This window comes from Quercus suber, unplaced genomic scaffold (genome assembly GCF_002906115.3).
Source record: "Quercus suber isolate HL8 unplaced genomic scaffold, Cork oak 2.0 scaffold_948, whole genome shotgun sequence".
In the NCBI taxonomy this organism is placed as follows: Eukaryota; Viridiplantae; Streptophyta; class Magnoliopsida; order Fagales; family Fagaceae; genus Quercus; species Quercus suber.
This window is the reverse complement of record NW_027070368.1, coordinates 173,722-186,095: the sequence shown is the minus strand read 5'-3', so window position 1 is coordinate 186,095 and position 12,374 is coordinate 173,722. Positions and strand designations below refer to the sequence as shown.

The window sequence follows — 12,374 nt, the reverse complement described above, 5'->3', positions numbered from 1 at the left end:
GTGAAAGATGGTGTAGTGACGTTGCCTGAATGTAAGCATGAACCTACAAAAAAGGAGAAGCGAAATCCACTTTATTGTAGGTATCACAAGAGATGTGACCACCATACTATGGATTGCTATGCTTTGAGAAATATCTTCCACAATGGGTAACCAAGGGAGATTTGGTTATCAAAGCTGGGAAGAAAGCTGATCCAAGGATGCATAGACTAGAGGTGGTAATGACCTTATTCATAGGCCGTGAAGACCCTATGGAAGAAGAAGCAGAGAATATGGCAAGCAGCAGCTCAGCACTGCCATCATTAGCAGATGAAGAGATAATAGCGAGAATCTAGCAGGAAGATAAAATACATTCCTTTCTTGAAGGAATATGATGGCAAGCCTAATTCCCTTAATCTAATACAATAGCCAAGAGAAGTTCATGTAGCTAAGGAGTATGTGAAAGAAGCCCCGAGTGCATGAATGACGTTGTTAAGAATGTCCAAGAAGAACTTGTTGAGGTCAATCTGGGTGATGAATAAGAAGGTGAAAAAATGGTAAAGATCAACAAGAATCTATCAGAAAAAGAGAGGAAAATTGGTAGCTTTGCTGAAAGAATACAAGAATGTTTTTGCTTGGAGTTATCAAGAAATGCCAGGTTTGAGTCCAAGCTTGGTAATGCATAAGTTAAAAGTGGATCCTAATGCCAAACCTATGAAGCAGCTGCCAAGGAAATACCATTTGGATGTGGAAGAAAAGATAAAGTTTGAGGTATAGAAGCTTTTGAAGGCAGGATTCATTGAAGAGATTGAATGTCTGAGCTGGTTGGCTAACATAGTTCTAGTAAAGAAGAAAAATGGTTAGATAAGGATCTGTGTGGATTTTGGGATCTCAATAAAGCCTATCCAAAATATGAATTCTCATTTCCTAATGTTGATATCCTGGTAGATGCAGCAGCTAGTCATGAGTGTTTTTCTTTTATGGATGGTTATAATGGGTATAATCAAATTCTTATGGACCTAGCAAATGGTCTAAAAACTACTTTCAGGACACCTTTTGGAAACTATTTCTATAGGGTGATGCCTTTGGGTTTGAAGAATGCAGGTGCAATATACCAAAGAATTATGACTTTGATCTTTGGTGATATGCTTCATAAGCAGGTGGAGGATTACGTTGATGATCTTGTGGTGAAGTCAAAGAATCCTATTGAGCATTTGGTTCATCTAAGGTAGGTCCTTGAAAGATGTAGGGAACACAACTTGAGGATGAATCCCTCAAAGTGTGCCTTTGGAGTATCTTCAAGGAAGTTCCTAAGATTTCTTGTTCATCATAGGGGGATTGATTTGGACCTTACAAAGGATAAAGCAATAACTACTCTCAGTCCTCAAGGGAATATTTTTATATCCTTAAGAGATATGAATTCCATCTTGAGAATATATGTTCCATCAACACTAAATGTGGTTGCCCAATAACTGAGGTTTTACATGATCTTAGATCTTACTCTTGATATATCAAAGCAACCTACATTCATGATAGGTCCATTATTCTCTCAGGATTAAGAGTTATGTAAATAAAGTTGTAAGATTTATTATTCATTGATATTTTAGGAGAATAATAAATCTCACACGATCAGTTCAATATGTCTTAACTTTTAAAACATATCAACTAGAATTCCACTTCATGATCAAGAAAATCATCTTAGTTGATATGTTATAGTCTTCAAGATGAAAGCCTAATTTATCACCGATTACAAACTAAAATTCTGATTTACAAAAACTTATGATTTATATCTTCTGTGACTTTCACATAAATCACATACTAGCATTTCATGGACTATATGATAATGTCAATATTCATGTCACCATTATTTTAAATAATATAAAACAACTTTATAAGTACAAATTAGTCATACATAATGTCATACATAAATCATACATAGCATTATACAAGATTTAAGAGCACTAATCCTAACACTTATGTGGTTAAAGTGTTTCATGTATACAACATATCATTCATAGCATGCGTAAAAGGGGTACATTGGTTATGACAGTCTAGAAGATCGGACTCTGTCTGGGCAGAATGGGTGCCTAACACCTTCCCATTCTGTAACCTAGCCTCCAAATTTAGTGTCTTTGGATAGGTGGACCTAGGCTTTATCTTTATTTCTATTTTGGGTAGATTGTAGCTAGGACAAAAAACCATGTATTTTGGTAGTTTGTAAATAGGACCCAAAGCCATGTAATATTCAATTTACCAAATGTTTGTATTTGTATTCAATCAATGAGAATGGAACAATTCAGTCATGTAAATTGTATTTATTTTTTTCTTATTTTTTGGTATAAAAAAATAAATGACATGCCGTTCAGACCAACGCAATGTTCATTACATTACAAGTTGGGAGGTGTAACGTCTTAGCTATGGGAAACAATGAAACAACAAACCCACCCTACAACGTAAGATTTTTTTTTTTTTTTTTTTTTTTGGATCTGGATGGGAAACCATGACTGATGACCTATGGGGTGAGGTCCTGTGGTTGCTATAAAAATGGGAAATCCCCTTTCTTGGTTTGTTCCTCTACCTTTCCGTTTGAACAACTGTTTCAACTTATCATTTTTTGATTCTCCAACTTGTTTTGTAGTTTTTGATCATCCTAAGTTCGAAGACTGTTATCAAGGATGAGTTCAAATTGCTTTTGAGTTTGCCCTTACAATCGGAGATTTTCATGACCTAAACCCTCGTCATTTGTACGACTATTGTCTTGGACCTAAACCCTCTGCATTTGTGTTAAAGAAGATTTCTTGGGAAGAGAAGAGTATGTTTAACTTTACTTTTTCTTCTCTTATTCCCCTTTTCTTTATAAGAACTTGGTTTTCTGACTTTCTGTTTTGTAGAAATGGCTATCAGGTACAACAAAGATAAAGATGCCCATGTGAAGATCTTGAAGAACGAGCCTTTGTCTTAGCTTACTCCTGGGTCGAAGAAACACAAGCTTGATGAAGGAAAAGACGAAACTCTTGCCCCTTTATCTCTTTTTGGCACCCCATCTTCTCCCACACCTTCCTTCGAGATGACAAGTCCAAAGTTACCATTAATTATATTTAATACCACTATATAAATATAATTGCACTCTAGGCCTTATTAATAAATTATATCCCAAGACTTTATTATACATGCAATCCCTCCATAAAATATTCATAGTAATACAAAGTCATATAGGTTGACTGCCATTTTAAAGATTACTACATCTTAATCCTTGAATACCCGGTTTAATCCTTTAAGTTATTCATCATATATTTATGAAATCCAACTTTATAAATATATACTTTAGTAACTCCTTGCTAAAGTAGTTAGGTCTAACATTCTGAATAACCAAACCCACTAAACTTATTTCAAAGGAATATTTTATATCTCCATTAAGAGATTATGAATTTCATCTTGAGAATATATGTTCCATCAACACTAAATGTGGCTGCCCAACATACTGAGGTTTTAACCATGACTTTAGATCTCACTCCTGATATATCAAAGCAACCTACAGTTCATGATCAGGTCCATTATTCTCTCAGGATTAAGAGTTGATGTAAATAGAAGTTGTAAGATTTATTATTCATTTGATATTCATTAGGAGAATAATAAATCTCACAACAGTCCAGTTCAATATGTCTTAACTCTTAAAACATATCAACTAGAAATATCCACTTCTATGATCAAGACAAATCATCTTAGTTGATATGTTATAGTCTTCGTAGATGAAATGCTCAATTTTATCACCGATTACGAACTAAAATTCTGAGTTTACAAACAACTTATGACTTATATCTTCTGTGACTAAATCACATAAATCACATACTATGCATCTCATGGACTATATGATAATGTCCAAATATTCACGTTACCATTATTTTAGATAATAGTAAAACAACTTTATTAGTTACAACATTAAGTCATACACAATGTCATACATAACATCATACGATAGGATTTAAGGACACTAATCCTAATAATTACACCTATTAAAAGTTTTGACCCTTCCTTCATTTTTCAAGTTCTTGGTGAATCCCTGTGCTTAACAACAGATTACCTGAGTAGTGAAGAAAAGGTAGTGGTGGCCAATTCCAAGGTTGACTCAATTGAGGCCGAGAGCTCGATGTTAAGGAAGGATCTGATCGAGGCAATGGATTTAGTGACGAAGGCTAAGGAGAAGGTGAAAGATCTCAAGGACGCGTTGAAGGTGGAGAAGAAGCTCGTCATCCAAAAGGATGAGGAAGTTCAAGCTGCACTTTTGAAGATAGATGAAGAACGTGAGAAGGTGATCACTAAATTTCTTGAGTTTGGTCACATTTCTAATCTATAATTCGTCCAGTACTTCAAGGGCTTTGAGCTTCTTTGTAGGTGGATGATGAAGTATTATAGCCAGGTAGAAGACTTTGCAAATCTTGACTTCAAAGCCATTAATACTGAAATCCTTGCCGATGAGACTAAAGAGAAAGAAGGTGAAACTGTTGCTGATGTTGCTGCAAGAGATGGTACAATCACAGGTGGAGTTGTGGACAAGGCTCATATGGACAATGACCATGTTGAGGAGGTCGTCACTACTCCTTGAAAGAAGATTTTTAATAACCTCTTCTTCTTTTTTCTTTTTCTTTTTTAAGACTTTGGTTACCTCGTGTTTTGAGGTTTTAACTCAAAGACAATAGACGCCTCTTGTTTTGAGGCTTTAATTTAGAAACAATGAATATTTCAGATGGCTCCTGTTTTAAGGCTTTTGTTTTTATAAGCAATGCCTTTGTTTAGGCTTTATTTACTTGTTCAGCCGTTGCTCAAGAAGTTTTGTTATGGCCTAAACCTCGAAGTTCTCATCATAATATCAGACTTCATTGTTTAAGGTTCTTTTGACCATACATGGCATTCCTTTGGGAATACATGATCTGAACTTGAAGTTTTTCGTCATTGATGTTGTACTTCAATGGTTCTTGTCCTTTGAATTCCTGGTTTGTTTATGGTTTGAACTCATTATTAGAGTTTTTACTATGTTTATGATTTAAACTTGTCATTTGAGTTTTTACCATGTTTGTGATTTAAACTCGTCATTTGAGTTTTTACCATTTGGTCATGGATATCTCCTACTCGTCTATGAACTTAACCTTGAAGCTTTGTCAAACTTATTGAAAAAGAGATTGCTTATAGAGCCTCATTATTTCATGCACCCTTATTCATGAGGAGATTACAAGGAAATTACTAAAAATAACTTGACCAGAATACTTGAAAGGAAAAAATGCTTAAAGGAAAAAACAATGAAATCTTGCTTATCTGATGCATCGTCAAGTAAGGTACTCCTATAGACGGAGCCTATTAATCCAAGTACTTCTTATTGATAGTACTTCTTGAGATGTTCCACATTCTAGGGACATGGCAGTGGATTTCCGTCGAGGTTCTTCAGGTAGTAGCTTCATCTTCTTAAGTAATGGATGACCTTATATGGACCTTTCCAAGTAGGGTCTAACTTCCCCTAAGCTAGGTCCTTAGTGGCTTGTGAGACTTTTAGCAGCACCAAATCGTCGGGGTTGAACCTTTTAAGCTTTACCCTTTGATTGTGGTACTTTGCCATCTTCTGCTGATATAGAGCCATTCTCCGAGCTGCCTCATCTCTGACCTCAGGTAAACAGTCCAAGTTGAGTCTCAGCTTGTCATTGTTTGAACCTTTGTCATATGTGCTCGCCTAAGACTAAACAGCCCCACTTCAACAAGAATGATTGCTTCTACACTGAAAGACAACTTGAATGGAGTTTGTCCTGTTGGTGTTCACGCAGTTGCCTGACAAGCCCATAATACCCCTAGTAACTCTTCTAGCCATGCACCCTTTACCCCCTCAAGTCGTGCTTTAATGAGCTTAAGCAAAGTACGATTTGTTACCTCTATCTGCACGTTTTCCTGTGGGTGCCCAGGTGATGAATAGTGGTTTTTTATTCCCAATTCTACACAAAATTCCCTAAATTTTCGACTATCAAATTGTTGACCATTATCAGAAATGATCATCTTTAGGATTCCAAACCAACAGACAATGTTCTTCTAGACGAAGCTCTAGATCTTGCCTTTAGTGATTACTGGCAATGGTTTTGGTTCAACCCATTTGGTGAACTAATCAATAGCGATAAGCAGGAACTTAACCTGTTTCTTCCCTCGAGGGAGTAGGCTAGTGATGTCAATCCCCCATATGGAGAATGGCCAGGGTGAGGAGATGTTCATCAGTAATTCTCCACGAATGTGCTACACATTTCCGAACCGTTGGCACTTATTGCATTTCTTGACGAGTTCAACTGTGTCTTTTGCATAGTTGGCCAAAAGTAGCCTGCCCTAATCGTCTTTCCCACCAAAGATCAAGGTCCTGAATGGTTACCATATACACCTTCATGGATTTCTTGCAACACATACATTGCTTCTTCAAGAGTCAAGCATTTTAGGTATGGTAGTGAAAATCCTCTCTTGTAAAGTTCAGCATTCATAACAGTGAACCTGGCTACTCTGACTCTAACCTTCTTTACTTCTGACGGGTCAGATAAGAGTTGGCCGTCTCTGATGTAAGAAAGGATCAGGTCCATCTAGGTGCTTGGTCATTGGAGTGAGAGGGTCTACAATCCATCGATACTAGGGATTGTTTGGACTTCCATGAGCATCTCTGTCATTGATGAGGCATCTTCAGTTGATGCTAATTTAGTGACCTTGTTAGCAGCTAAGTTGTTTTCCCTTAGGATTTGCTCGATCTTGACGTCATCAAATTCGTCAATGAGTTAAGTCGTTAGCTTGAGGTATCTCTTCATTCTCTCTTCCTTTACTTTGTATTCGTTGGTTATTCGCCCAACAATTAGCTTAGAATTAGTCCTCAATCTCAAATTCTTGATCCCCAAGGTTCTTGCAATTCTCAGGCTAGCAAGGACTACTTCATACTTTGCCTTGTTATTTGTTACTGGAAACTGGAGTTAAACTCCATACCTAAGGACGTCCTTCTTGGGTTGTGTCATAATGATACCAACACCTCTGAGCCTTGCAATAAATGAGCCATCTGTGCAGATCGTCTAATACTCTGCTTCTTGAGTTTTGTTTGTTGTTCTTGGCTTGTACTTAATATCAAATTGGCTTAGCTCAACAACCTATTAGACTATGCGCCCTGCAACATCTAGTTTGTTCATTGCTTTTTGGATTGGTTGATCCGTCATAACCATGATGGCATGGGCTTGGAAGTACGAACAAAGCTTCCTTGAAGCCATAATTAATGAGAAGGCCATCTTCTCTATACATGGGTGCTTTGCTTCAACACCTTGAAAAGCTTGACTTGTGTAATACACAGGCCATTGTATCTTGGATTCTTCACGAATCAATGTCGAGCTGACAGCTATTTGTGATACAACTTAATACAAAAACAGATCTTCTCCTTTTACTGACGGGCTCAATAATGGAGGCTTGGCTAGATACTCCTTAAGGTTCTAAAAGGCTGCCTCACACTCATTCGTCCAATGGAAAGCCTACTTAAGAGTTTTAAAGAAGGGGAGACGCTTATCAGTGGCCTTCAAGACAAACCTGCTTAATGCTACCATTCGCTTGGTCAGCCTTTAAAACTCTTTGACTATCTTGGGAGAAGTGATGTCAAGTATGGCTCTAACCTTCTTTGGAGTTGCCTCAATTCCTTACTAAGATACCATGTAGCTTAGGAATTTCCTGATGAGACCCCGAAAACACACTTCATAGGGTTGAGCTTCATTCTATACCTTCTCAAAACATCGAACATCTCTTGGAGGTCTTCAAGGTGGGTTTTGGCTTCCTTGCTTTTTACGAGCATGTCGTCCCAATCTTTGGTATGTGGCACTTGCATTCTTCAGTTCGAATAGCATGACTTTATAGCAATATAGGCCCTGGCTAGTGACGAACGCATTTTTCTCTTGGTCTTCCTTCTTCATTAGGATCTAGTTATAACCTAAAAAACATTCATGAAGGTTAGCAGTTTATGACTAGTTGTAGAATCAACAAACTGGTCAATTTTGGGAAAGGGAAAACTATCTTTGGGGCATGCATTGTTTAAGTCAGTAAAGTCCACACACATTCTCCACTTTTTGTTGGACTTTTTTTCCATGACAACATTGGCAAGCCATTTGAAATAGTAAACCTCTCGAATGAATCCGGTAGCTAAGAGCTTTTCCACCTCTTCCATAACCGCTTTGTTTCGCTTTGGGGCAGATACTCATCTCTTCTGTTGAACAAGCTTCTTTGTTAAGTCGACATTGAGACTGTGCTCTATTACTTGTTCATCAATCCCTGGCATATCTTCATGGCTTTATGCAAAGACATCTAAGTTCTTTTTCAAAAACTTCACTAGCTCATCCTTTAAGGACTGTTGGAGCTCCTTTCCTACCTTAGTAGTTTTGGATGGTTCTCCTTCCACCAGCTCTATGTTTTTTGCTTCCTCTATAGGCTTAGGTGGTTCCTCCTCTACCATTCAAGTTTAATTCTCTCTGGATGCCAGGATTGCTTGGCAACATTCCCTAGCTAAAAGTTGGTTTGCAGAGATTTCTCCAATCTCGTGGGGGTCGGGAATTTTACTTTCAAGCAGTATGTGGAAGTTACAACCTTAAGGCGGTTAAGGGTTGGTCATCCAAGAATCACATTATAAGATGAAGGGCAGTCGACGATCAGAAAGTCTACCACCCTTATCATCTGAGTGAGGTTAGTCCTTGTTGTAATATGCCATGATGCCCTTTGGATAAACACGATCTCCACTAAAACTGACCAACGAAGATCCGAAGGGTTTAAGGCATTTTGGATCCAACTTCATCTGCTAGAAAGCCATCATGTACATTACATATGCCAAGCGTCCGTTATCCACCAATGCTCTTCAGGTGTTGTACCTTTCAATGGTTAGCATAATGACAGGGGGGTATTGTATGGCTGCTTGATCCCCTTCACATCTCACTTGAAGAAAACAATGTCGTCATTCCTTGTATGATGATGTTTTGCTATTGGGTGTTTGATATGAACATTGTTTACTTGCCTTTGGATTGCCTTTCTTAGGGACTTATATGATCCCTCAACAATCGGTCCTCCAGTGATCGTCCTTATTTCTCCCATGATCGGCTTGGGATTGTCTTGATCTTCTTCCTTATGGTCGTCAATAGACTTCTCATCCATTTGCTGGTGGGCCTAATATTCTTTCTTAACAAACTTTTGAAGTTTTCCCCTTTGGATCAACTCCTCTATTTGTTCTTTCAAATCTCGGTACTCGTCAGTATAATGACCATGGTCCTTGTGGAAGCTGTAGTATTTCTTTATATCTCTCCATTTTGAGGACAAGCTCAATGGTTTGGGCCATTTCAGTGCAGGGTTGTCCTTTATCTGCATGAGGATTTTGTCCACAGGCATTAGCAAAGGAATGAAATTTAGCTTTTTCTTTGATGATGCCTCTAGACCACTTGTGCTGGCCTTGGCTTCTGTGAGATTATCTTTGCGATCCCTCTTCTTACCTTGGGACTCAGCGCTTTCTTCCTTCTTTTGCTTACCCATTAGTCCCTTTGCAGTTAGTGCATCTTCTCCATTCATGTATTTTTGTTCTTTAAACAACAGATCTGTCATTGACATTGGAGGAGTCTTCTCTAGAAAGCAGACGAGGTCAGGATTGTTCAATCTTGCTTGGAAAGTCGTCATTATCACCTGATCATTTGCTTCATCAATTTCCAGTATTACTTTGTTGAAACATTTTACATACTCTCTTAAGGTTTCCCCTTCATGTTGCCTCACAGTTAACAGATAGGAGGTAGGCCTCTTATGGCGTTGGCCCTTAATGAAATGATGGACAAAGGAGTTGCTCAGCTGGTCCAAATTTGTAATAGACGCCGCAGACAGCTTACTGAACCACACCCTTGCTACTCCCTTAAGGGTTACCAAGAATGTCCTACAAATGACTTCATCTAGGGTTTGCTGGAGTCTTAGAATTGTCTTGAATGCCCCTATGTGATCCAGGGGATCCTTAGTATCATCATAAACTTCCAGCTTAGGGAGACAAAATTTGGGAGGTAAGGGGTAGTCCAAAACGCTGGTAATGAATGATGAGTCTGTCCTTTTGATCATGCCATCAAGGTTTATTGTTGTCTTACCCTTTATGGCATTTTTGACTTCGTCTAACTCCTTCCTCGTGTTCTTCAAATCTTCATTCTGTTTCATCAATTCTTGCACATTAGCTGTCAATGCTTGAATTTGTTGAGCCATTGCCACCTGATCCGATGGTGCAATAGTGGTTGAGTCCATCAGTTCTAGGGAACTTAGTTAGTAGAGAATTCAACGGATTATGGTTAGTCTCCCCATAGATGGCACCAAACTAATGTGGTAAGATTTTGCCTCGTCAATGTGTTCCTCGTTAGTATGATGGGCGACTTGGAGATCCTATGTAAAAGAAAACACTAAGTAGATAATGACACTAGTTTGGGGCCTGCCAAGGACCCTTCGATGCTTAAATTAGCTTTAACTGTTTAGAAATAAGTAATCTGTAAAGCGATCTATGTATGTATATGTTTTTGTATATCATTTACCTGGCTTTCTTGGCTTTTTATAGCCTTTGTGTGAGTAAATGCTTTGTGTAATATTGTACTACAACTGGAAGAGTTATGGCTTAATGATGACCACTTAATCTAGCCTTTTATTATTCGTAACGGTTATTTAAATGCACATTATTGGACGGTAGTAACGGTCTCGAGCTCATTTATCACTCAATCATTGAACGCTGCCTAGGATTAATGCACTTACACTCATCCATACTCTTACTCATCATTATTATGGACGGTTTACAAGTATGGACAACCATTTATATGCTACTTGTCAGTCCTTATTCTCCAACATCAACTTCACTGTAGTCTCTATTTTAGCTTCAGAGTCTTTCCTCTAGGTTCTTGGAGAATCCTTATGCTTGACCACAGATTACATCAACAATAAAGAGAAAGTCATGGTGGCCAACTCTAAACTTGAATCTGTTGAAGCAGAAAGTTCAAAGCTAAGAAAGGACCTGATTGAAGCTATAAACGAGACTAACAAGGTGAAGGAGAAGATTAAAGAGCTTAATGAGGCCTTGAGAATGGAGAAGATGCTCGTCATCTAGAAAGACAAAGAGATCCAGGCTACTCTTTTAGGGACCAGTGCTGAACGAGAGAAGGCTATTGACCAATTCATGGAGTCTAAACATTTTTCTGACCTTCTGTTCATTCAATACTACAAGGGCTTCGAGCTTCTTCCTAGGTGGACGGTGAAGCATCATAGCTAGGCCGTGGACTTCTCCAATCTCAACTTCTAAGCTACTGATACTAAGGTTCTTGTTGCCACTGCTACTGGAAGGGAGGATACTGCTGACGTTGGGGGAGCAGATCTTGGTTAGGGAGACGAGGCAGTTGCTCTTTCTGATTAGTGAAATTTATGTTTTTTTTTTTTTTAGCAATGGTTGCCTCATTGTTTTGAGGCTTTATTTTTTGTTTAAGAACACTAGTTGCCTCCTTGTTTTAAGGCTTTTACTTGCTTGCTTTTGACTACATATTTTGTCTAAAAACTAACAATTTCTTTTGAGTATTTATATCAGCTGAGCTTTTTGTTTATTGACTGAATTTACTTGGAATTTCTCACATGATTTAAATCTGCTCGTTGAATGTCCTTTGATTATTCATAACTTACTCATCGAGATTTAAACTCGTCTACAAAGTTTGTATCTTCGAGAATAACTTTGGGCTTACCATTATTAGGGGCCTAAGCTTGCAATGATTTAGACACATTGGTAGAGTTTTCATGAGTTACTTAGAACTTCATGCTTTGAACTTGCTTATAAGGATTCTGAACTTGTTGTCTGTTAGCGAAGTCCTTACCACTGATGCTTATGATTTTGACTCATCACTCGCAAGTGGAGTTTTTATCATAATGAATTGACATCATCATTCTAAAGAGAAGTTTTACCATCGACAGTCATGATTTAACTCGTCACTCATAAGCAAAGCTTTTACCATTGATAATTATGATTTAAACTCGTATTTTTTAGCAGAGTTTTTACCACTAATAATTATGATTTAAACTCGTCACTTGTGAATAGAGTTTTTACATTTGATAATTATGATTTAAACTTGTCATTCGTGAGCAGAGTTTTTACCATCGAACATTATGATTTAAACTTTTCATTTTTGAGTATTTACCATTAATGATTTAAACTAGTCATTTTAAGATTTTTTACCATTGAACATTATGATTTAAACTCGTCATTTTTGAGTTTTTTACCATTGATGATTATGATTTGTACTCGTTATTCTTGAGTTCTACCATTGCTGAAATCTTTTAGAGACTCCGTCAATATGCTCACTATGCATAGCTTGTGCTTAATTATTATG

General features: G+C 37.7%; 1 protein-coding gene across 1 annotated transcript; it reads right to left on the bottom strand.

Moving 5' to 3' along the window:
* Positions 1–9,165: 9,165 nt before the first annotated feature.
* On the bottom strand, positions 9,166–10,266 carry LOC112029850 (uncharacterized). Its single transcript, XM_024062534.1, has one exon. It carries the CDS (start codon positions 10,264–10,266, stop codon positions 9,166–9,168), a length of 1,101 nt encoding a protein of 366 aa, XP_023918302.1.
* Positions 10,267–12,374: the final 2,108 nt, after the last annotated feature.